This window comes from Uloborus diversus, chromosome 7 (genome assembly GCF_026930045.1).
Source record: "Uloborus diversus isolate 005 chromosome 7, Udiv.v.3.1, whole genome shotgun sequence".
NCBI classification, from domain to species: domain Eukaryota; kingdom Metazoa; phylum Arthropoda; class Arachnida; order Araneae; family Uloboridae; genus Uloborus; species Uloborus diversus.
In genome coordinates, this window is record NC_072737.1 from 110,008,654 (window position 1) to 110,036,254 (window position 27,601).

A 27,601-nucleotide genomic window follows, 5' to 3' on the forward strand; every position below is an offset into this window, starting at 1 on the left:
TTTTTGAAAGATTCATTTAAAAGAAGTTTTTTCATTTGAAGAATTCATTTCCAAGCACTGTAACTATGGCTTCGCTAACATTGTTTTGGTCGTGTATTTTGTAAACAACCGATCGTGTAGCCGCTAAAATATTTTACGTGTAAAAAACGCACATTTAACGAAAATCATGCCGTACATGCTTGGAACAAATGCAATAAGAAGAACTCGACAATATCTTGAGCAGGGAAAATTAATTTTCAGAAAAAACATGTGAAAATAATGACTATAAATTATAACGAGCCTGTGAACAGAAATATAGAAAAAATCAGTCCTTATCATCAAGGAGCAAAGTTAAATTGTGTGTTTTTTTTTTTTAACTTTGTTGATTTTGTATCATTATGTGTAGTAAAAATATCCCCCCCCCCTCTTCTTCTTTTTTAAAAATAATTATTGTAAGTTTGAGTAAAGCTTTTGATCTCATTATCTAACTCGTGAAGTAGCTGCATTTTGAACTAACCATCTTTTAAAATTAAGGACTTTGCCTGCTATGAGATCTAAATTATTTATAGGAAAGTATATAATGCAATTACTCTGAAGCATTCCATTACAAATTATTAAATTAGGCTGCTGCCTTGAAGCTTTTTTAGGAAATGGTCATATATGTTTACTTTTTATTTAAACTTCATTGAGTTAAAATTCACATAAACCAACCAATAAATCTAACATGCATTTTAAAACATTTGTTCTCAGTACTAGCAAAATAGTGCATTAAATCAAACTAGATCAATTAAGAGAAATAAGAGATGCACTTATTCAGTTTCATATTTGTAATTGAAAAATCAAAATTTTAACTTTTTTTTTTTTCAAAATAGCATAGTTTGTGCACATTTAGTTTGATGAATTTTGTGTCTAAGGAAACAGATAATTGTGTTCATTGTAATGGAAACTAATGCATATACTATAGAATTTGAAAAATATGTTTTTTTTTTTCTTTTTAAAATATTTTTACCTCAAATGTTTTTTTTTTTCAGGGACTTTGTTCATTGGAATTTGTGTCAAGTTCAGTACAAAAATCCAGATGTACAAGTGATTTTCATGAAAAACAAGTTCCCAACACCATTTGTGAGATGTTGGCTAGGTAATTTTTTTTTTTTTTTGAAAATGTTATCATCAATTAAATTACTGTACAGTAATTTATTTTAAATTGTATGTATGCATTTAATTTTTATTTCAATTGTTCATTTTTTTTTGTATGTTTCTAATTTTTTAAACACTTAATGTTTGAAAAAAAATCCGGTGTTTGAACATTTTTTAAAAATTGAAGTTCATAAATAAGTTTAAAAGGGTGAATTTGAGCATTTTAAGTGACCTTTCCCCCAGACAAAAAAAAAAAAAAAAAAAAAGAGAAAGGACAGGGTGCTTCTAGATAAAAGGGTTTTTAATTCACTTAAAAATCGGGCAAACACTATTAAGATGCCCCTGGAGTCTCTTGCTGTAAGTGGACTTTTGATTAAAAGAAAATCAAACAACAATTACTTGCACAAACTTGCCAAAAACTGCAGACTCGTATTTCAGGGTTTCAAGGAATCCTTTTTTCAATGCAAAAGAAAAAAAGTGAGCTTTTGAATGGAAGAAAATTTGATAAACGAATGGCAACACAAAGATTGGGATGGAAGAACATCCAAAACACTTGTCTGCAGTTTTCAGCGAATTTGTGCATTGAAAGTTGTTTTTAAAACTTTTCTGCACTAAGATATTCATTTGTTTCTTTGACTTTTGATTGTTTCAGACATAATTAAATTTGCTTCATTAAAATATAGTTTCTATGATTGTCTCTTTGTGCAACAAGGATCTCTATTTATTTAGACTCATTATTTTGTCCGAATGAGCCATCTAAGTTTTAAAAAAATCTTGCACAAGTGCAATTGTTTTTATTTAACCTCTTAACTGCGTAGCCCGAGCTGAGCTCGGGGTGAGGTTTATGTACCTTTAACTGTGTAGCCCGAGCCCCTTGAGTAGGGGCAGTGGACTTTCCTGCAGTACTTGAAGCAACTAACCGCGGGTGTCTTAAGATAAATTCCGAAAAAAGGAGCAACCGCGAGTCGGTGGAGAGTCAGTTGTCGATCTAATTTGTTTCCGCTCACTGGACAGGCGCACGTGTTCGAGAGCTATGAGTAAGTTCATCCTAACGCTACTTGAAATGGATGTGTACTCAGAAATTGTGTATTTTTAGATTGAAATTAGGTACTAAAAATGAATATTCTCGCAAAATGCTGAAAATGAAGTTTTCATTATAATTAATTATCAAATACAAAAAGATCTGAATTAGAAATCTTAGTCTGAAATAAATATAGAAGTATAACTAGCGTCCCAGCATAAAATCTTTATTAATTTGTTCAAATATAAATAACCTGTCAATTATACTTTTAAAAAATATCATAAATTTAATCTCTCTTATAAAATGAAAGTTCATGGTTCTAGCGTCCCTAGGAACTCTAAGTGACACTATTGTCCGATGGAATATGAACTTAATCTAATAATGTGGGTTATTTCATGTATCTCTTTTTTTTTTATTATTATTAATTCTTTTCGATTTTTTGCGTTATTTCCAGAATTGAGAGGAATATTTTCTTGTCACACAACACAGTTCCTTAAAATTAAATTTTTAATATTTGCAAAAAAGATCATGCTTACAAGTGGTTTAAAATAATGAAATAAAAGCACCATTTTGGTTTTAAAAAAATGCAAAGTCCCCCCCCCCCCAAAAAAAAATGCTGTCATCTGTTTTGGAGTTACAAGCCCGTTTTTCAAAGCAAAAAGATACAAGCTTATTGGTATAAAATGCATACTTTTCCATTAATTAAATAATTTTTTATGAAGTATGTAATACCATCACGAAACTCTTATGCTTTATCAACTCTTGAAGAGGAAGTATGAAAGGTTTTTAGAGCAAATTCAATGTGTTCAGAGTACTCCCCTAAACATTCGAGGTAATCTACAATACTTATCACTTAAAATCAATCCTAAACTTGGACTGATATTTGCAATTCAAGTCTTCTGAAATATATTTATTTTCGAACTGTTACGACAAACCCCTCTCAAGATAAAGTTCTAACTTGTTATACCGATATCTGTTTTGCGCTTTTCTTTTCTCTACAGAATGCCTTTCCGTCAAGATCTGAATAAATTTCCTAGTATGAAATAAATAAATATCTGAACTAAAAAGTAAATGGGGAAAAAATCAACAACTTTGGAAACAGCACAAGTTTACCAAAAAACTCCAGTTACATGTTTCGGGAAAGGAGGGGGGGGGGGGGGGGGGGGGGGGGGGCAAGGAAGACCTTTTTCATAGAAAATTTTTTTTAACTTAGATATGGACTTTATTGGATATTCTGATTACCTTATAACATTCAAAGCTCACATCTTCTTATATTACAAGTTTCTCATTGCAATCCTCCTCTTCACTGCAATACCCTTCTATCTGCACCTTCTTTTTTTTTTTTTTTTTTTTTTGCAAATTAGTGCTGTTTTAAACGATGTTAAACTTATTAATCAATTAGTGCTTCAAGTTTTATATTAAAAATAGAAAAATATTACATATTGCACCTTTTTATTGCAAATGTTTTCAAAGGAAAATATTAATTATTTTAAGATGAAATTGCGAAACGCTTCTCATACACCTGGTAAAGCTCGAACTGAAAAAACTGCAGAGAAACATGATGCATTATTATATATGCAGGGTGTCTCAGTTAAATGTTTCAGAGCTCCTAGGAGGGGTGGGATGCATCCTGACGACTTGAAATTATATCACATTGCGGGGTCGGAAATTCTTTCTCTACCCGAGAAATTCGATATATGCCAGAAGTATTGTGCGAGTTTTGTTGGCAAAAAAAGAGCATTAAATTTAGATTTAAAATAAATATCTAGTGCGTTTTTCTCAAATTTTGAGTTGTGTCACTTTCCTTGCAAGAGTGCAAGAGATAAAGATATAATTAGAGAGAACATAAGCAGCTGGTGCACAAAAAAGTTGGAGATACCTGAGGGGAGGGGGGTAGGTAGACGGTCCCTGTACAGTGTACAGGTGACTTTTTCTAAAAATTTAATTTTAACGTAATTATTGATTAACAGACCTTTTCTCAAAATGTCCTGGACACGACCTCAAATATTGGGACTAATGGTCATATGGTACTTCTTTCAATTCGATGCTACATTTTTTAATTTTTATAAAATAATAGGAACCTTTTCTTTTGAAAAGAAAAGAGGGCAGTTGTCCCCCATACTAGTCGATTAATAAATATATGTAAACAGAGAGAGAATCTAGTTGGACGTTTTTATTTTATTACAGAGTCAGCTGAATCTAAACTTGTGCGGCGTTTTAGTTTGTGTAAAACTAAACGTAGTGCAAAAAAATCGTGGCATAACGTGAATCAATTAAATGTATCAATCTGCAATGATGTAGTTTAAGAGAACGAAGGGGAAGGGATGCTGCCCCCCGAAATATTTGAATTTCTATGGTAAAAATAATGCAAATTGTTACGTAAAGTCGTTCAAAACCACCTTTACTTATGCTGTTGCTTTTTGTGGTCCCATACCCCAAGTTGAGGCTAGTAGTTTTCCTTCTAATCAATATGTTCTTCCTGTTTTTTCTTTTTTTTTAAAAAATAAGATTTAAAAAGGAGCAGTTATCACATCGGGTCACTTTTACTATTATAGAGTGACAAGGTAGAAAATACAACACGGTTGTGTGTGAGCTGTTTGCACCCCAAAAAGATATCTATTCAGAAAGGCTTAGAATCCGATGCGAATAAAAGACTTCAGACACTCCCAAGAGAGATAGATGAATACGGAAACAGGTTCTCTGTCGTATCAGTGCATTCCATTACCCCTACTTTCTTTGCCACAAACACAATTGTGGAATGTGAAGTTTTATAATAGCAAGATTCACTAACAGCTGGTGAATTTGAATAGAAAATCTTAAGTCAAAAAAAATGTCAAAAAATAAATAAATAAATAAAATAATAATAAATTTAATCAATGATAAAAAAAAATCATTAAATAATACAGTAAAATCTCATTGCAGCGAATACCTATGCAGAGAAATTTCCATTTCAACGAAATAAATATTCAATCCCATTTTTATTTCTAGTATACATTCAACACAAGATGACTGGTTTTAGAAGAAATTGATCAGAGAATATTCTTACTTTTCATTCTGAAGCTGAAAAAGTAAAATATAGTTCTGCTATAGGAAAAAAATATTTAAAATCAGTGAAACATAGTAAAAGACTCTAGGTTTCACGAACAGACATTATGTTTATGAGACCTTAGGAATAGTATTTCTTCCTCGTCAAAAGGATCATCACTTCACCAGTAAAAACTTGACCTGTCTCTTCACCACAAAACATCTTTAATGTAAAGTAAATTTCAAGTAAAGTTTATTTTAATATTTTCAGTTAAAGGTAAATGAGGTAATCCTGTATTGCGTTTTTTTTTTCTTTTTTTTTTTCAATGTGTTTCAAATCAATATGTGCTGAAAAATTCTTTTTCTTTTTTTTTCCCTTTAACACATTTAGTTCTCTTCCGGTAATACTTTCCATAAAATTAAAAAAAAAAAAAATCTGTTCGGAGTTTCCGAAGATTCGGACATGCAAGGTTCTACTGCATATAGTAAACAATCTAGAATGTAAAATAAAAAATAACGTCAAAAAGCACGATTGCAGACTACTGCAGACACGTGTTTCGGCGTTACAAGGAACGCCTTTTTCAACGCAAAAGAAATGAGCTTATGGAGGGAAAAGACATCCGAAAGCTCATTTTTTTTTGCATTGAAAAAGGCGTTTCCTTGTAACGCCGAAGCACGTGTCTGGAGTAATCTGTAATTTGTGCTTTTTTGACGTTGTGTCACTTCTTATTTTACTTTTTGACACAAAGGTATTTATTTTACTAATCTTGGATGTATTCAAAACGAAGCAATATTCCTACAATTCACGATATATTTTTCAATAAATATGAACAAGAAAATTAAATGATGCTTATTATCAAATGTTGCAACCGATCGCTAAATTGGATCGATATTAGGAGAAGAATACTTCTTATACGCTCTTTTCGTTATTCCCCTCCCCCTTTTATTCTCCTCCCTTTTAACAAATGTTGCAACCGAATCCAAGCAATTTAGTTTTTATCATGATCAAATTTTCGCCGTCACTTGAGACGTTTAGCCATGAAGATTAAAAATTAAGAAACAAGAACAAATTTTAATAGTTTGAAAGAAGAAAGGATAAAAATACAAAAATGTATGCTTTCCCCTCTTACTTATATATACACGTATAATATATGTGCATTAGTTTAAACATATACTAACACAACCCAGATCTTTTTCGAGTACTAATTTTAATCACAGAAACTAGATTCTGATGCTCATTCAAGCACGAATTCCCACGTTGATTCTTCTACAATAGTTCAGGTTTTCTTTTGAAAGGGGATTAACTCTTTGCTCTTGCTTTTCATGGGTGCAATGTCTGACTGATAAGGTGTATACTGGCTGCGCATGCGCACTTCACAGTAGCTACATTGTTGTATCTACAACGAGAAGGCCTTCATTCTTTGTTGAACATTCGATGCATTTAGAACATTTTCCTCTTTGCGAATACTTATATGCTTCATAATGTCAGACGCAGATTATTCGAGCAACGACAGCTTTGATTATAGTATTTATTCTAATGACGAAGAATCTTCTGATGAAGAAAACTGCGCAGATGACAATTTAGCCAAATAACCCCCCCCCTTATCTCCGCCGGAAGAATAATTACTCCCACGACCCAACAACAATACTTGAGTCGCTAGTCACCATCTTTATTTGTGGGCCCTCCCCTCCCCTGCTTGGTGGTTGGGTGGACCGGGTACCAGTAAGGAGGAAAAATTTGCCGGTCCTCAGGGTTTTTTGCTCGTCCTCGATTTAAAATCTATATAAATAAAGCATTCAATATATATATACGTATATGTGTGTGTATGGCGCCCTATATAAATCCACAGTTTACGTCGGATCTCGAACAACTTGGCAGGGAGGTACTCGGGCACCCAAGAAAGAACGTAAGGGAGTTTTCAAACGCGAAAAAAAACCCGTTTGAATTCTAATTAGATCCAAAAATGGCGTTTTTCTATAATGTGAGGGCAAAAAAATACTCACAAAAATTAGAATAAAATATCCATGGAAACCACTGATTTTTCTGCATCATTTGTTCCAATGTCCCAAGGTGATTAGAACGCGAGTTACAACTGTTTTTAACTAATTTCAATCTTAAAATGTAGGTAAGCCTTCAATTTGAAATTCGTTGCTGCTTACGGTCATTGTTGAACAATGATTTTATAAAAATTAGTAGCGTGACGAAAATCATTGAGAAGAGAGATCTGTTGCCGTTTTTTTTTCTCGAATATGAACAAAAAAATTCTACCTTTTGTTTTGAGGCTTTTTCAATAATTGGAGGATTTAAAAAATTTCTATTTTGGTAACTTTTTCTCACTTTGTCAGGAAATTTTGAAGATTTTTAATATTATTTAGCCTGATCGTTTGACATAACTTTTATTTTCGAGGTAGACCGATTGAAGCCCAGGTGACGCAGCTGTGAAATAAACAAATTAAAAATTCTTTATTCAAAAACAAATAAAGAAATAAATGTGAAAATCTAATAATATCCTATGTAACGGTTTTTGCATGAATTTGGTGATTAATTTTCAAAATTGTCTGATTTTTCTCAAATGCTCACTTACTTATTTATAGTTGTTACAACAATTAGCTATCTACAACCTTTGCTATAAAATGTTTTGCAACAAATCTCTAATATGTAGTAAAAAAAAAAAACTTGACTGCCCACTAACTTTTTCCACAACAATGCGCAAGTCAAAAATTTCCCTTTTTTTTGAGAAAAAAAGAAAAAAAAAACAAAAAATAAAAAGAAAAGGAGAAAAAAGGGGGGGGGGGATTCTCCGGTCAGATTAGATTTTTAGCAGATTTTTCAAGTTCTGCGAGTCATTTTCTTTTTTTTTTTCATATAAAAAAATAATAATAAATAAGGCAAGAAAAAAAACTGACCGGTCCGGGATCTTTTAAAAAGATGTTGCCGGCCCGCGGGTCGAGAAAGGCTGAAAGAAAAATCAGTTTAGTGCTTAGGTATTATAGCAGTCACTGGCGTAATCAGAATTACCATCTGGGAACTGGGCCGTAGCCTACGGCTCCTGCTTTTGAAATGCTCCCAAGTGACTAAGATTTTAATTTAGCCAATGGCTAAATCCAGTGGCGCACATGACAACCCTGCGGTGCGGGGGGGGGGGGGGGGCGCAAAAAGTATGAGGGCGTACGTTCAGAAAAATAAGCACTATGTTGAAATTTAAATTTTACGGGGGGGGGGGGGGGGGAGCATCAAAGTCTATCTACGCCCCTCTCCCCATATTTTAGTCGGATCTTGCATTTGATTTTGATTTCAGCTACAGTTGAGGTAAACCTAACTTGACAGCGTCGTGATGTTATCATTAGGATCTGCTCAGCCTTCAAAATGCTGCGAGGTTAGGTTTGCCCCATCTACAGTTACATTTTGTAAGCAAACTCTTCTTCAATTGTAAGTTTGTAGACGTCGGTTCCGAATGACAATATAACATATACGAAGCATTCAAGTTTATCGCTTAAAAAAATACAATCGCTATTGAATTTTTTACCGGCTTGAAATTATTAATATAGAACAGGATAAATTATAAATGTTTCAGTCTGAATTTCATTGCTAGAAAACATTGGTTTTAAGTTGGTTGGAACCAAGGAAACAGTAGCACACCCAAGTAAATGGGTGTGACTCAAGTCATACGTGATGAAAGTTAATGCCCCAGCTTTTGGCTACTATAAAATTTATGCAGCAAAACTGCAAACCGTTAGTTTGTAAAAAAATAACATTGCTTATCATAGTATAATCATGTAGCAAATACTAAGCTTCGCAGTTTTAATAAGCAATCTAATTATCCATAGAATATAAAGAATTTCATGTTAAAGTTTGTGGTAAGGGAAAGTTATTTCAACTTCCATCAAATTTTTTTTAATTTTAATCTTATTTTTTCAATTTTTAAATTAAATTGATTTAATTGCGCAGTTTTAAAAGTTAAACAGCAAATTTCAATAACTAAACTAGTTTGATTAGCATTTACAGAATATATAATGTCTGTCTGAATATAAGTAAATATTTCGGAATTTCGTAGTAAAATGCTTAGAGGTCCTTTTGAAGCTAGGAGAATTTCAAAATGGTTTCCAGAACAAACCTAAGAAAAGAGAAAACCAAAATGAATACATTCCAGCTGTCATCGTCAACCTACCCCTTGCACCTCAGGGACAACGTTCCCTCCCACTCTTTAGAAACCATCGCGCGCTGGATCCCCATAATGGCTAGATTGATCAAGCAGAAGCTCCTTTGTAAAACGAAAGGAGTAGCAACCCAGGAGGTCCCGGAACCAAATGCATTGCTGGGAAGTGAACATTTCTCTTCAAAATGTTTACGCATAAAAGGACCTTTTTTGGCGAAGAAGTTCTCACAGTAAAGAGGTTAATTTTAATTTCTGTAATTCATTGGGCGAAAAGGGCTTTGAAGAAAACATGCTAAAGAAATTTCGGCTGTTGCACTTAGAATTATTGAAATTTCAACCTATGGGTTTAGAAAAACAAATCAAATTAACATTTTAAGACTATCAATAAGAACCCTTGTGATTACCAAAATGAGATCTGTAATAATATTGACCATGTTAAAATAATTTGCTCTAAAATAAAATACAAATCTGTTTATTGATTGTGCATAGGATATTTTGAGGATCTTAAACCTTCAAATATGTTTTGCTTTTCTTCAGCAAAATTATTTAAAAGTTTCCCAATGTAAGATTTTCTTTAGGAGTTTTGCAGATAAAATATTACTTTTGTCCGGACTGTGGTAAAAACAGGAAAAAACCTGGCAAAAGTAGGCAAGACTAAAAAATTGGACAAAAAAAAAAAAAAAAAAAAAAAAAAAAAAAACCATACAATTTTGTACATCATGCAATCAAGACTTAATCAGAATATTAAATGAATATTTCATTATTTTAATTTAATAATTAAAACAGATTTTAATAATTCTTGAACAAGAACTTGAATTTGGTTGTAATGATGCTTCAAAACTTGTTTTTGCTATGCAATGTTGGAAAAAAAAGTGTTCTGTTGTTGAAAATTCAATAAAATGTGAGGAGATTTAAATATTTTAAATAATTTCTACTATTAAAGTTATAATTCAGTAGGAGTTTGTTTCACTTCCAATTTCTAATGTTTTAACAGCAAATGTGCTAAAACAAAAGGTTCTGTGGAGTTGACTCCCAAAACCTCTGCTTTAATGCCCTGTTGGGAATACTGTCAGGGGCGTGCATAGGAGGGACACCTATTGGCCCAGGCCCGAGCCTGAAAAGGGGGCCCAATATTTTTAAAACAAGGGCAAAATATATGTAGGAGCGTAGGCGTAAACAATATATAGGGGTAAAAGTCATATCTGACAGGCCCCAAAATTTTTGTGCATGCCCCTGAGTACTGTATAATAGTTCAAACCTTTAAAGCAAAACCAATTAGATTTTTTACTGTTATTACAATTCTTTCTGATCTGCATTCATAGTATTAACTAAAAAAGCATTTTACTAAAAGAGTAATTGACTTAACATTTATATTCTTGTTTCAAAGATGCATTCGTCTAAGTTAAAAAAATAAATAAATAAATAAATAATTAATTTTTTCAAAATTATTTACTGGTTATTTTGAGGTAAAACTAAGCTGAAATTTAGTTATATCTCCCCACATTAAGCTGACTGTTTTTGCCACTTTGGCAAAAAGTTTTTTTTACCAGGATGGTTTTAGCCACTTTTTCCATGATTTTTTCTATCTCCAGTAAGAACGTGGCAACCCCAACAGTATCAGTTTATTTGGTAAAAAATGAACAGCCAAAATTTTTAAACCTTAGAAACCATGCATATAGTGACATTGACAATGAATTAAGTTTCAATCTCGGTGCTTTCAGAAACTGAATTGTATGGTTTGAATTTTGAGTGAAAAGTAGAAGAATTAGTTCAAAAGAAAAACATATGTGTGTAAATTTTAACTTAAAGGCAATATTCTTAACAGAGAAGAGTCTTGTTGATAATGAGACCAATCTTACCACACCAACCTTATAAATGTAAGGTAAAGTGCCCTGAAGCTGATACCCAAAAACAGTTCCTAAAGCTGACATATTTAAGTAAAACAAATACTTAAAACATTATCAATTCTCTGAAATAATTGAGAATAAGTTTTTCTTTCTTTAGAGGAAAGAAATACTCATTCTTAACTAACCATGAAACTACAACTAAATCAAAGTACAAGTATCGCAAGAAGTTGCAGACACATGTTTCGGGATTCCAAGGAACTGCTTAAACATTGCGAGCTGGTGAACGTTTTTGCTTACAAATTTTTTAAGAAATTTATTTCAGTAACATTTTTTTTCTGATAGGAATTATGTAATAAATTTCAGTTCTGTTTCATTTTGTCTTGGTTGTTTTGTTAATCTCCAATTTCCACTATTAAAACTGTCTTTTGTTCCAGTCTTTGCTCCTTTCAGATGATTTTAAATTCATAATATTATTATTATTATTATTATTATTATTATTTGCATTGAAAGAAGGATTTCTTGAAACCCTGAAACACATGTCTGCAATTTTTTGCAATATTTGTGCTTTTATTATTAAGTTTTCTTTTTATGGACATTTTGTGGCACAAAGGTATTTATTCATTTCACTTTCTAAATTATTTAAGAAAATTGGTAAATATTTTTTATTTTAAGATACCAGCTGTTCGATCTGCTTTTTGGATATCAGTTTTAAAACACTTTACCTTATTATAAAAATTCCAAGTATTCAAATATACACTCATGTCCAAAATTATCTTTACATATACAAAATTAATGATGTTCAATGAAATGTCCAATCAATGTGATCCATTTTTGCAGAAAATGTGTGAAAAACTAGCCTAATTATCATTATTTAATCAGAAGTTATCAAATGAGTGTGTGATATGCAAAGACTTACATCATCCGATGCGTAATCAAGCTCTTTGCGCAAAACAAATAACTTAGTTAATCTCTGGGATATAATGTTTGATTTCAGGGAGTACGGGCTCAAGTCGGTTTGCTATGCCTTTGAAGTATCATTTGGAAGAATCTATGAAGTGAGAACTCCTCGGCAGGGCCTGATTACCCAAAAGGCATGGGAAGCATGAGCTTCCCCTCAAAATTAACAGGGGGCTCATAAATGACTTAAAATTTTCAATTTCTGCTTATTAATGTATTTTCAAAAGGTATTCAAACATTAAAACTCTAAAATAAAAATTTTAGTAAAAAGTAAAGACACAGTTCATAAAATATGGTAGCAAGCTATTTTCATCTGTGGAATGTGCCCCAACATTCTGCAATATACTTTTATCGCACTTAATAAATTATATGACGTGATGAATCTGAAACAACTATCCACCCTTATTGTTGCGAACGGGAACAAAAATATCTAATGTACAAAAGTTCAATATGGCTGGGAGAAGGGGGGGGGGGAGGAAATTTTAATCGGAAGTCTGCTTGGCCGTTTTTGAAAATAATACATATTGCATTAGTGAGTTTTGTTTCAATGTGCGTAGAATTTTTAAAAAATATACACTAAAAACAAAGGTGGTGGCCCCTGAAATGAGACTTAGCTTTCCCTAACTTTAGAGGTTAATCAGGCCTTGCTCATTGGCCGTTTAGAAGCAGTGCAGCGTATCACGAAAGTAACCAGATGTCTGAACATTTCATGACAGATAGTCTCTACATTATGGAAACAGTTTCAAAACGAGGAAACTATTGTAAGGGCTGGCCAATGCCTTAAACGAATGACAACTGCTGCCAAAGCTCGATATTTGGCACTAACTGCCTATCGTAATAGGAAGTCTACTGCTCGGCAGTTAGTCTCAGAGCTTGTAGCCACCACTGGAACTGCTGTATCACGACAAAGTTATGCAGAAGGTTTAATAACGCAGGCCTTTATGCCAGAAGGCTAAGTGTATGTGTTTCACTGTCCGCACAACGTAAGAGGGAACGCCAGAATTAATCGAGAGCACATCAGAACTGAAGTGAACACCAATGGTTCCATGTTCTGTTTACTGATGAATCGAGGTTAAGTTTTACAGGTGATTCTAAACGAGTTTGCATGTGGAGGGAGTCAGGAACACGATCATTCCTCAGACATTATGGAATGTGACCATTTTGGTTGTACAGGTGTGATGGTATGGGAGGAATAATGATCAATGGACATACCCCCTACACATTTTTAACAGTGGATCTGTAACCTGGAGAGGTATCGGCATGTGGTCCTGGAGCCTTAGAGATGTATATGGACCTGACTTTTTATTTATGGACGATAATGCTTGTCCACATCGAGCAACACTCGTTGACGACTTCCTTGAAAGTGAAGGCATTGAGCAAATACTGTGGCCAGCAAAGTCTTCTGATCTGAATCCTATAGAGAATTTATGGGACTACCTTGGAAGAGCAATTGCACGTAAACCTCATCCTCCTCGAACTGTAAATGCTCTGAAGATGGCATTACTTGAAGAGTGGAGCTTAAGTCCCCAAACTGTGGTTAACAAGGTTATTGCAGCATGGAAACACGTTATGATATGTGTGTACTCAGGGGTCTGGCCAGAGGATATTTGGGTCCGTTAACGGACCCTTCACAAAATTCCAATGAACCAAAACGGACCTTTCACAAAATCCCGATCAACCAAAATGGACCTTTCACAAAATCCCGATCAACCAAAACGGACCCTTCACAAAATTCTGATAAACAAGATCGGATCTTTCACAAATTGTTTATTGAAAGAGCAAATGTGAAAGCAAAATAACGCATATTTCTGTGTATAAACCGATAATTTTTGGAACCTTTCTGAAGTCGAATTAAAGGGATCAGCTTATACAAAATCGTCTAATTTTGCAAAAAAAAAAAAGGCACTCTAGCGATGTTCCTGCAAACGATAACTAATTGCTACTGACAAATAAATGTAATGCTTGTTGTTTGTTTTATCACAGTTAATTAGCAGCGGTGCTGTTGTAAACTTTTCTGAAAAGGCGTTGGTAAGCACTTTTCTCCCAGCTCATGATTTAATAAACAATAATAATATATATCTGCGAAATGAACTTAAACCTGCAAAGGTATAGTAAGGGTGGGGGGAAAATATGATCGCTTCAGATAGGGTTACTAACTTCAAAATTATCACCACTTAGAATCTGGCGTTGAACCTTTATAATGACTTGATTAGAAAAAATTCTCATCCTTTTACCAGCTTGTTAATATTTGCGTTTTTAAGGTGCGGTGCGATGTTTAACTGTTATTTTGGGAGAAAATTATATGGGTTTTGATTTTTCGATGCTAACAAGGATGATTAACTTTAAATAAACTCTTTTAATTACCGTTTTTTTTTTGTTCTTTAGATTTCTACCCTTTGAAAAATGCAATCTTTTAACATCCGATATGAGAATCATATTTTGTTCTTTTTTCAAACTAACTTCGCTTTATTAGGATGCAAATAAATGCAAAGTCTTTTTATTTTTGTTAGAACTCTCATTTCAAGTTTTTAAAGCAAAATTCCATTTTCTTTTATGAGGATAAATATAGATGGTTTAATTTTTTTTTTTGCTTCAACTGTGTCTACAGATATTAATGAAATGTTTATCATAGGACTCTAAAATGCAATTTTTAAAATAATTTTATCAAAAATATTTCTTTTACAAACCGTTTTTATACTTTTGATGCCTTCACTTTGAGATTTGCGATCTCTTTGCATCCGCTATGGGATTCCGATTTTTCGAATTTTTGATGTTTATTTCGCTTTGTTACAGGGGCGCCGACTTGCAAAAATTATTGGGGGGGCTGGCCCAGTCATCACGGGGGGTTTAGGGGGTTATGTAATCCCATGGAGGTTCCCCCCCCCCAAATAAAGGTCGATTGTTGTGCCTTGAAAATGCCAATTTACATATTTTCTGGTGTGTATAATTTAAAAAACAAGTGGCATGGCGTTTTCAAAGTAAAACAATCCAAAAATTGGTGTACAAATTTTTCTGGTTCAACTAGATCATGTCACTTGTCTTAGTAAGAGACATTTTTTGTTCTATTTTATGGGGAGTCATGCAGTGCCGTAGCTAGGCATGGAAAAGGTAGGGCGCTTGACTTGCATTGAAGGGCACTGCCAAAGACGCCGACTTAAGAAATATCGGGGGAAAGGGGGCATGCCGCAGGAAATTTTCTAAATTTGAGATGAAAAATAGTGAGTTTTAAAGTTTTTTTTAAATCATATAATCAACATTAGAACCTCGAAAACTCGACAAGCCCGACACATATTTTTTGGCTTCGAAAAACGGAAGAAATAAATACAAGCACACACAGTATTTTTGTAAAAAGGAAATTTAATTTACGCATGCTTTTTAAGACCAGTTGTTTTTACATTAGTGACATCGGCTAACATATTCAAGTGTAAACGCAGTCTCTCAATGTCTAGGTCATTTTTGAAAAACTCAGTTGATTTTTCAAAATGTTCTCTTCTCTTTCACCTCTGTTTAATAAAAGCAAGCACTCTTGTTCAACTGCAATGACCTGTGTGCGTCCAGTTGATGTAAATCGCCCAATAATGCAAAATTGCACCATTTTACAAACCTCTATGTATATTGCCTTGTAGTACAGTCAACTCCCGTCTTACGCGAGGGATGCATTCCAAGACCTCTCGCGTAGGTCGAATTTTCGCGTTGTGGAAAAGGGTATGTGTAATTTTTTTTTATAAACGTACCTAATTATTTTAGACACTTGTAAACACCCCCTCAAACTGTTAAAAACCATCTCTTAACTAAGTGTACATTACTGTCTCTTACATAAAGAACTGAATGTTTACTTGTATTTTAAAAAAAAAACGTTTTATTCAACATAAAATACTGCTACGATGTACAAAATCAATGATTAATGGGAAAGAGAAAAAATAAACCGGTATACGGTAGACACAGTATATAGTAAGAAAAGCAAATGCATCTTTAGTTGTACTGTACAGTCGATCCATTAATGATATTCGTACACAATACATGAGCAGTTTCCATTTTCATAAATTTTTGCAAGACACTACTCGGTGAATTTTTACGGATTTCCTTTTCTTGACTTGTAATTGTATGTACGGAAGAATCACTCATACCTAATTCTCGTGCTACCTTCAACGCATTTTTTAGTTGACCATCAGCTTTTCAAGAAGCTCTAGCTTTTCTTTAATTGTCATGAAACTTTCTCTTTTTATCTTCACAAACTTTAGATGAAACAGCGCTCTTAGGTGTCATTATATTTCATTTACTTTCGCATTTAAAATGAAAAGGGAACTTCTACTCTCAGCGATGGTAAAAGGATAAAGATACATTCATGAAAAAAAAATTTTTTAGTACCCAATAACAAAGCTGATACGAACACACCACGATTCCCTTCCGAGAATTTTCGTGTTGCGGTGAGGAATTCGCGTTAGCTCTGAATACTGGAGAAAAAATCGTGTTATAGCTATTTCGCATAAGTAGCGCGAGTCAAATGTTTTCCTTTGGGATTTTGAAAGTGTGCGGTGAGCTGCCTTCATTGTTTTCATACTTCTTTGGTACACGTCGATTCCGAGGAAGGGAAGGATCATCATTTTGTGAAAGTTTTCTTTTAAACACGATTCCCAAAAGTATTCAAAACTATCACGCCTCCCATTTTATATACAAATCAAACTCTCATATATATTTTTCCAGATCAGCAACACTTAGGTGAGCGCGCCGCAGCGCTGCCCACCGGCAACAGACTTGACCCGTAAGTTCGCGCACTGGGACAAATTTTTACAGTACTCGCAGCACTGTAACACTATCATCATTCGCACCACTCGTTTTCAGTTAACCTGCTTACACAACCGTAATAATTATTTGTTTTAACTCATTACTGAATATATTTTACAAGGTAAACTATCTTCAAACAAGGAAAATAAAAGATAAATTTATGAGTTTAGAAAGCATAATGTAACTTATAATTTTCTTGATTTATTGGGGGGGGCTCTGCCCCCTCAAAAATATTTTTGAGGGGGCTCGGGCCCCCTCAAGCCCCATGGAGTCGGCGCCACTGCTTTGTTAAGAGGTAAACAATTAAAATATCTTTTTATTTTTGTAAAAATCACGGAATTTATAAGTTTTAAGCGAAATTCTGTGCTTTTTAAGAGTGTCTTGGGTCAAAAAGTTAAAAATGCTGACCCTTGTCTGAATTTTATTTTATTTATTTTTTTTTTTTGTTACAAATATTTTAAATACTGTACAGAAATGTTTCTAGTATAATTTAACATAATGTAGAATGGTAGATAAATGTTGATACTTGAGAGAGCGATGCCCCCCCCCTCACTAAATGTCCAGAACGATATAAAAAAACACTCCAGAATGATATTCTCGACATAGAAGAGGAAAACACTTAAATTTAAGTTGAATTGATGCAGTTTGTGCCATCTCTAAATTCTAAAATTTCGTTTTAACAATTTTTTTTTTTTGCGAAATAATTTGATTTTTTATAAAATTATTTGATTTTCACAAAAAAATGGACTCTGTGAAAAATCCTGGACAGACCCCTGGTACTGTACAAGTTAGGGGAGATCATATTCCGTATTGAAACCGTAAGGCTGAATTGTGTTCTGCGTTCTTCCTTTTTTTCTGAGATTGTTTTTCCACATTTTACTACCATTTTTCATGTTTCATGCAACAATTTTATATTATATGCGATGCGCTTACTTTTTTTCCTTGTTATTTATACATCATAGTGTTATGTAACATTCCACAAAAAATCGCAAGTTCATAGTTCACAGTTTCTGAGAAATTCGTGAATTTATGCATGTAAGGATAATTTTGGACACGAGTGCAGATTGATAGTCTTAAGGATGAAAATATCTTTCTTTTGAATAATTGCAAGAAATTCGGTTTAACAACACACTTTACTTATGGATGAATTTTTGTGGTCCCTTGAAAGTTATTTAACGGGGAACCACCTGTATTTCAGTTTATTGCAAGTATAATTCTTCATTGTTAAAGAACTTGTTTTTGGACTGATTATTGTAGTGCATTCCCAGTGTCAGTGGCTAATTTACAAAGCTTTTTCTTTCTGTTGTAATTAGATAACGGCGATGATGTAATCATGGATATTTTTGGAAAGACTAACGTAGAAATTTTAGATCAACTTATTAAAGTATTGGGTCAACCTGTAAAGTGAGTATCTATCTATTTAGAAAAACAAATTTTGCTTAGAAACTTTACTGAAAAAATAAAACTCTGTTTCAGAAAATGTAGTGCAAATATAATGGAAATTTTGCTTTTTAAATTTTTTTAACAGTTTTTAATCATCCAAAATTTAATACAAACCATTTTGTTGTTGTTGTTTCTTTACAGAATTTTGTTGCAGTTTTCTTTTTACGTCAGTCAGTGGCGTCGCTACAATTTGCGGGGAGGGGGGGTGCCTCGGGTGTCGCCCCTCTAGGGGTTAAACTCGAAGTGAAATTGCAAGTTTTTGAAAAAATGAAGTCAAAATGCATTTTTAAGACTGCAAATTTGAAAATTTTATGGGGGGAACCCCACATCCCCCTCACTTTTATTTGTATTTTGTGCATTAGCCTACTTGAAATTTCTTTTTACACAAATATTGTTGTTTCTGAAAATTGCATGAATTTCATGTTTACGAAACTAAATTAATTATTTTTGGTGGTTCGATGAGACCCCAAATTACCACCTATGCTAGGTATGCCACTGCATTAGTAGTATCATGCTCTATTGGCTAGAGCCATCTTCAATTTTTTCAAGACTTCGAAAATAATTTTTGCCACTATAACCATAATTTTGCCATATAACATAGGTTTCCAAAGTGATTGCACCCTAGGGTGCTGCAAAGAGAGGCAAAAGGAGTGGCAGAGTGTCTACAATATTAATTTATATAAAAAGAGATGGCCTCAGGAGCTGTGAAAAAAATTTTTAATTCTTCAAAGAGTGCCGAGAATCGGAAACGTCCACAGCACCTGGAGTAAAATGGTTTGCAAGGAAGAACTTTTGTGCCCTGATTGGTGGAAATCAGGTTGAGAATGTGTTGGAAAAAAAACTTCTTCTACCAACTCATTTTCATTGTACTAAAAGCTGTAGCCTGTATCAACTAAAAAAGTAGAATCTATTATAATTATGGAATAGTGTTCTTCTTGATAAAATGACTAGTAAAAGGTGTTGATAGTTCTGAAATAACACTATTTAAAACTATATGTGCGAATTAGTAATAATCCAGAGAAGAAATCTCCCATCCCCTGTCCTCTGAGATACTTGGCAGAATGGTAGAGTCTTGACGGAGCGACTGATGATTTATGTAGTTTCAGGATTGCAGTGGGTGGAAAAATGAATGCCAGTTAGAGATGTAAAACCTAGGTTTAGAATGATAGAAACAAGGACCTTTTCAGGAATTTTGAGAGTTAACAAACTCCATCCTTTTACATGTTAAAGTTAATCCCTGAACATAATTATTTAAGACTTTTTTCAGAAGGTAATACAGTGAAGCACCGTTTATACGTTTTTGTAGGAACTGTATGAAAAAAGCGTACAAACGAAAAAACGTATAATAGGTATAGGTTAATGTGTATTAGACTTTGCTGGGACCAATTTTAAAAACTTATAATTGATAAAAACGTATAAAAGAGAAATGTATAAACGGTGCTTCACTGCATTTCTAAAAACTCTTGTATGCTCTATGTTCTCAGTAACCAGCTGTTGCTTAAGTAAAATTGAACAAAAGCTGAAGAAAATACACTTGGTAAAGAAACACTTGGATTTTTTGCATTTAAAACCTAGTCTAAGTTTGAGGTTTATGTCCAAAAAGAAATATATTAGCAATGCTTGTTCATATACTGTATTACACCGCATTATCCGGCATGCTGAAAAAGCGAGGTTGACCAGTATGCCGGGAAATTCGAATTTTCCAACATGCCTGATAATTGGAGGTTTTCCCCCAATCTTTCCCAATCAAATTTCCCCCATTCAGTTTCAATTGTGCATTGCATATAATATGTGCTTGGTATTTATAGTAGTTCATTATTAACAGATTTAATTATAGGCCAATACAGTAATCAATTCAGAAGCAATCATTGTTACTGTGAATCATTTATAATTTTTTAAAATAAATTATCTTAACTTCCTTTTGGAGAGGTGAGTTTAATTGTTATTGATTAAATAGCTGTGGTAAATTCTTTAACACTGGCTCAGAAGGGGCGGTAACTTACTGCTTAAATGTTTGCTTAGTTTTAATTTAATTTTTATGTAATTATTTGTTATTTAATATTTCTTTGTTAAAATAACAAATGACATTGTTAGTTGTTATTTTACAAAAATTAAACTGTTTATTAATAATAAGACATGTAAATACCTTATATTACTTTTTAAGCTGAACACATATTTTTTGTAGCGTTATTTTTTTCATAACCTCGATTTTTCCAGCATGCGGGAAAAAACCAGGTAAGTGTTAGTGAAAATCTGGTGACCCTTGAATATTTTGTGGCATGCCAAATAATGCAGGGTAATATGGTAATTGGATATTGTTATGAATTTACTTTATAGATTCTATACTTCTATGAGAATTATGTGCAACATTCTTTTCCGTTAAAAAAAGCTGGTGACATTTTTTTTTATTCTGGTGTCTCCATAATTGAATTTTCATTCACATTGCAAGATATAATCCCTGTGCTATATACTATTTCATTTCATACATCTTCATTCCTAAATGGGGAATATCACTGCAAATACTCAGCTTTCATTTCAAGCACATGACAGCAGCCTCATTTTGGTGGATTACATTTTGAAATTCATTTGCTCTGGAGCCATGAACTCTACTTTTAACTTATTTCGAAAAATCTGCTGTAGATATATTACGAATGAATTGTACTAGATTGGCGAAACATAAATATTCGAATCTGAGGTTAATTTCAAGTAATATACACTACTGGCCATTGAAATTGCTACTCCAGAAAGAAATGCAGATAACAAAATGATATTTATTGGACATGTATATTATGTTAGAAATAACAAATGATTAAACTTTCAAGAAATTTGGGTGAATAGATCCCGAGAAATTAGTACTCAGAACTACCACCTCTTTCAGCAATAACAGCTCTTATACACATGGCATTGAGTCATACAGAGATTGGATGGCATGTACAGGTACAGACACTCATGCAGCTTCAAAACAGTGCCACAGTTCGTCGACTGTAGTGGCTGGCGTTAGCTGACGAGCCAGTTGTTCAGCGACCATTGACCAGACGTTTTCCATTGGTGAGAGATCTGGAGAACGTGCTGGCCAGGGTATCAGTTGAACATTTTCTGTATCAAGGAAAGTTTGCATAATCCCAGCCAGATGCGGTTGTTCATTATCCTGCTGAAACAAAGTTTTGCAGGGTTCGAATAAAGGGTAGTGCCACGGGTCGTTACACATCAGAAATGTAACGCCAACTGTTCATAGTGCAGTCAATGCGAACAGGAGGTGACCGAGATATGTATCTAATGGCACCCCATACCATCACGCCAGGGGATGGACCAGTATGACGATGGCGAATGCATGCTGCCAGTGTGTGTTCACTACGATGACGCCAAACACGAATGCGATCATCATGATGTTGTAAACAGAACCTAGATTCATCAGAAAAAATGACGTCTCATCATTAGTACACCAATGTTTGTCGCTGATCAAACCATCGAAGGCGTTCCTGTCTGTGATGCAGCGTCAATATTAGCCGCAGCCATGGTCTCCGAGCTGACAGTCCATGCTGCTGTAAACGTCGCCGAAACTGTTCGTGTAGACACTTGTTGTCTCGCAAATGACCCCATTTCTTGACTCAAGGCTCATGACGTGGCTGTACGATCCATTTAGGCCATGCGGATAACATGCCTGTCCGCTCGGCTTCTAGTGATTACTGGCCATTGAGACCAGCACGGCGATCTGTATTACCATCCTGAACCCTTCGAATCCACATTCTGCTAACTGTCATTGGATCTTGACCGACGGCGAGCAGTAGTACTGCAATAGGATTAACCGCAATCTCGGTAGGCTACAATTTGACCTCTATCAAAGGCAGGTACGCATTTTTCCTTCTTACACGAGGCATCACAACAATTTTCCACCACGCAACAACGTTCAAAATGAATTCAAATGTGAGAAATTGGCTGTACAATTTCCTCATTTAAACACATTTTAGGTGTCGTTGTGAGCGCCTGCGCTGTTTAAAGGAAAAGCTAGCTGAAAAGCTTATCATTTGCATATCACATCATCTTCTTTCTGTTTAAATTTCATGTCTGTACCATGTCACCTTCTTGGTGTAGAAATTTTAATGGCCAGTAGTGTATTTTGACTGTACTCAAGATCAAGAATTTTCAGTCATTCGTGAGGAATGGTTTATTGGAATCGAACAAAATTATTGTTATTTACTGATTGATTATGTATCAAAAAAGTTCATTAATTTCTGCTACAGGCTGTTTTTTTTTTTTTTGAGCAATCCAAATTGCTTATTATCCTTACTTGACCGCTATTGACGTTCTGGTTCCTTTTTAACCTACTTTCCCAGTAAAAGTTAGAGAAAGAAGAAAAAAGCATTAAAGAAGGCTTAATGCATCTTGAAAATATCGTGGAAAAAAAAGGGTCAAAAATAAAAAAATAATTAAATAAATATCGAAAAATTAAAAATTGGAAAGTAGGGTATTGAGAATGAGATGGGGAAAAATGTCAGTCTGTCTCTGTCTCCCCCCTTATAACTTTTGAGTGAATAGTTTGATTTAAACAAATTTTTTTTTATTCGAAAGATCTCGGCAAGGACACCTCATTCCTACACCCCACTTTTTGATTTGAACTATTTTTCGTTCAATTTTGAACAGTTCAAAAAAACTTAATATTAGCGCCTATGGGGAAATTCAGGGCAATTCCGAACTTAGAGGAGAATTTGCTTGAAACAAACTTTGTAGGAAAAAGCTTTAGATGAAAACATGTATATAAGATATTTTTTGGATTTGAACAATTTTCCGTTCAGTATTGAACAGTCCTTTACAATTAGTGCCTAAGGGGGAAACTGAAAGTCAATGTAGATTCCTAACTTGAACCCAACTCCGACTCCGAGAATTTTGGGCACCTGACTCAGACTCCGAATCCTATGCTCGACAATCAGTCAAACTCAGAGTCCCTGACTTCGTAGCTTTGGCAAAAATTTATAAACGGAGGAAAAAGGACAGACTCCGACTCTTTTGTATATTCGACTCTAAATCCTTTATCCCAAAATAAGTCTGACTCCGCAAACATTGGCAGAATTGCGGATTGTAAGGAAAATGACTAATTCCCAGTCTTTGAACTAAATACCTTCGACTCCAAATCTGACTCTTTTATCCCAAAATGAGATGGACTCCACAGCCATGGTTTACAAAAGAATTTCCAAAATACTGCATTTGGGATTAAATAAATAGCAAGATATGAAACATCTGGAGTCACAAAAATTTATTTCAAGTAATATGTTAAAAACGTAAGCACCATGATTTTTACACTTTTGATGCAGGATGTAGCAAGGAGCTGAATTTGACATATTTTGGCATTCCTCCCCCTACCATTTGTTAGAAATTTTTAAATTTCAGGTTTGTAGCCACACGTTTTCCAAATATTCAAGGTTTTCAAGCACTTGAAAATAAAATTAGTTTTTTTCAAGCACTTTTCATTTTTTAAGGAACAAATCATGCAATTTTTTTGCGAGTTACGGACCCACTTCAAAGTCAGTAGCCCGAAGCTATGGCTTATTTATCTTATAGGCAAATCCGGCCCTATATGTAATTCACTCTTACCTGCCAGATTTTTGTAATTTTTACGAAAATTCGTCAGTTTTTATGGTTAAAGGATTTTTACAATTTTACCAATCTGAACGTGGTGAATTCCAGAAGGTTCTTCAAAATGTTTTGTCTGTTTACTGTGAAATAATTATTGTTAATATGATAACAATTCCTTAGTTGAGTGGTGGACTTGAAAATGGTCTTAATGTTGTATTTTTCTAGAAGTTTTCCAATTCTGTCTGTAACTTTGTGCAGATAGGGTAGCACACTTTCCCTAATGGTTCGGGTGGGGTAGTCGCCTGTTCGTTTCTTTGAAATTTCCTGGGATGAAGGACTTTTCCAATTTCCCATGTAGTGAATCCATTAGCTAGAAATGCTTGCTCAAGATGTTTCAGCTCCTCCTTAAAAAGTTGAGCTTAGCAGATTCTTTCTGCTCGGTGAGTAAGGGTTTTGATGTCAGCCTTCTTCTGTCTCAGGTGGTGGTTTGAGTTCTTTTGAAGTTAACTGTCTGTGTGTGTGGGGGTTTTCGGTAAAATCTGGTGGTCTTCCTTTTTTGTCACAAGAACATCGAGGAAGGGTAGCTGATTATTGATCTCTTTCTCCATAGTGAACTGTATGTTGGGATGAATGCTGTTTAGATGTTGAAGGACCGAGCAATGTTGATTGTTTTAGATGACCTTAGGTTGGTTCATACCTTATAATATAGTTTTGTCATGCGTCAACGAAGACTAACCGGTGAAGAAAATGCTATCTCGCTACTATCGTGCTAAGATGCTATCACAATTCGGATTGTGAAAACATCTTTGGAACGCAGCTTGCCCGCATTCAAATTAAAAGGGCCCATCGCCAGTCCAGATGTTTTTTTTTTAATTATATTTTTTTAAGTTATAACCTTACTGTATGTATATGCATTTGTGACATTGTAAAAGCTTTGCTACATTATGCAATATTATCTTTATTATTTTTTTTATCCTTTATTATTCTTACTCTGTCATTGGTGAGCGGTCAAAGCTTTTTTTTTAATAGTTCCTAAACACAAAAAGGAAAAAAAATATATAAAATTCATTGTTTAAAACCAAGTCAACTATATAATTTCAAGGCTGAACTTAAGCAAGCATAGATTTGTGGATTTTGGGATTTATAAACTTTTCAAGTACACTCTATTCGCAACTCCAGAGCTCGAATACGCTACCTTACGGTGATTAACAACACCAATAAAAAAGGTAAAACATTCCGTTCCACGTGTTTTTTTGGAGTAAATTACTGGCTTCAGACAGTTTGTGATGTAATGTAATGTAAGATGAATAAAAAAGAAAGCTTCTCATAAACATGACGAAAAATTACTGTCATTCATTAAGCTTCAAATCCAGTTATAAGTTTCAGTATTTGTTTGTTTTACCTTTTTTGTCCGCCATTAGACCGGTTGCAGTGTCTCCTATAGTTCGTTGGAGTTGCGAATAGCAAAAAAATCGACGCACCAAGAAGCAATCATCCGATTGCTTTGAAATTTTGTATGCATGAGTGTTTTGACCAGATATGCAAATGATTAAAATTTGGTGTCCAATGAATGAATAGTTTGATCTCCAGCGCATCAAAACTGCGCAACTAGCAGATGTATATAAAGAGCAGTTCTTCAACAGTTGTTAAAACTTTCGGTTTGATTGCGATTCAGATTACCTTTCAACAACTTAAAAATGCCTTACCGCATCGTTCGTGCTCATTACGAGCAACTGTCAGAGTTTAAAAGAGGTCGTATCATTGGATTGAAAGAAGCCGGTTGGTCAAATCCGAGCATCACTCGTCATTTGAGTGGAAGTGATGCGGCGATTCGAAGGAGTGGAAAATGGCAGAGTTCAGCGTCAGGATGGTAACGGTCGACCTAGGATCCTAGGATCACTACAGATCGTGCTGACAGAGTGATAGCCCGTGTCTTCATCCCTATGAACTATCAGACATTCAACTCAAATACTAGTGTCCATCATGACCATTTACAGACGGTTGGGACAACGAAATCTACGCTCGTGCCGACTGTTACGCCACCTGCCTCTGACGCCTAAACACTGCCGAGCCAGATTACAGTGGTGCATGGCTTGATCAGGTTGGAATGGTGCCGACTGGGGACATATAGTCTTTAGCGACAAATCCAGCTTCCAACTGTGTCATGACGATCATCGATGACGTGTTTGGAGACACCCAGGGCAAAGGGGGATCCTGGTTTCACTTTTGCACGCCACACTGGCCCTCAACAAGGCATTATGGTCTGGGGTGCCATTTCCTTTGATAACTGGACCCCTTTGGTCGCAATTAGAGATACATTTACTGCACAGTGGTACGTCGATGCCATCCTAAGACCTGTTTCGCTGCTGTTCTTTTGCAGTACCCTCGGCTGGTTTTCAGCAGGACAATGCCAGATTACATACGGCACGTATTGCAATGAACTGTCTGCAAGCTTGTCAACATCTTCCGTGGTCTGCCAGATCGCCAGATCTCTCTCCCATCGAGCATGTCTGGGATATGATGGGATGGCAATTGCATCTGGCAAAGAATGTTGATAACCTCGTTCAACAATTGGAGCGAATTTGGTCGGAAATACCGCAGGACACCCTCCGGGAGTTTTATCGGTGTTTGCCACGCCGTGCTTCAGCTTGTATCCAGGCTAGAGGCGGGTCAATACTTTATTGAACTTGTTACTGTAACTCTGACATAATTTGTTCAATTTTTCTGAGAATTTAATCATTTACTATTCTGTGCTTGTTTTCCTATCCACCAATTTTCGTCTCAATCGTTATAGAGTGTAATACTGGTTTTTGAACCTTTTTTTTGATTTCAGTCTGTACTTTAGAAGGGTTTTTTTTTCACAGGGTAGTTTTTTAAAATTTGTCGACATTATTTATTATAATTTTGTGAGTCTTTTTTTTTTGTGCTTGAGCCCCCCCCCCCAAAAAAAAAAAGCAATAAACAATCAAATAGCCATTCAAAAGTTTTCCCCTCCTATGCTAATTCAAATGGACTTTCTATTGTGCATAATGATCACATTTTAACAAAATTAGTAATTTGAATTACTTTCACATGTTCTTTAATTTTGATAAACTGAAAATATTTGAAGGATCTCTTTGTTTGTGCTCCTTTGTTGATCATGTCTTTATTAAATTCTTCTTAGGGCTAAGGCAGAAGAACAGAAAGACACGTTGGATGCTCAGGGAAAAATAGCTGAATTTGGAAGCGGCCGTAAAAGGCACTGTATGTGCGAAATACCAGGTCAAGTTCCTTGTCCTGCAATTGTTCCTTTGCCGAAAACAATGACTGGAAAGTATAGGAAAGAAAATAGTATATATCCACCGAAAGGTTTCCATTGTCTGTAAACTATTTTAGTATTTTACGTGTATGTTTAAATAATAAACTTATATACATCAAAATGAGGATTTTGTTTTATTTGTTAAACATATTTAAAATCTCCATTAAATGATGTGTGATATACAGGTATGCCAACATCGACATAACTCTTTCAACAGTACTTTTCAGCGTCCTTGTGTGCGCCTATTAAATTACACACTATTTAATATAAAAAAATATTATTACTGAAATCCGAAAATCGGAATCTTTTGATATTGTTGCTTTGACTGCATACAATAAAGTAATATTTATACATAAATGGCTACTTCTGTATATATGTACAG

General features: G+C 34.4%; 1 protein-coding gene across 1 annotated transcript; it reads left to right on the plus strand.

Moving 5' to 3' along the window:
- Positions 1-100: 100 nt before the first annotated feature.
- LOC129225913 (probable 28S ribosomal protein S25, mitochondrial) lies at positions 101-27,321 on the plus strand. The gene is given in 5 exon segments (XM_054860445.1): positions 101-232; positions 235-329; positions 1,011-1,117; positions 18,221-18,311; positions 27,085-27,321. Coding segments are annotated over 5 exon segments (561 nt in total). The 5' UTR covers positions 101-166; the 3' UTR covers positions 27,287-27,321.
- The last annotated feature ends 280 nt before the right edge of the window (positions 27,322-27,601 follow it).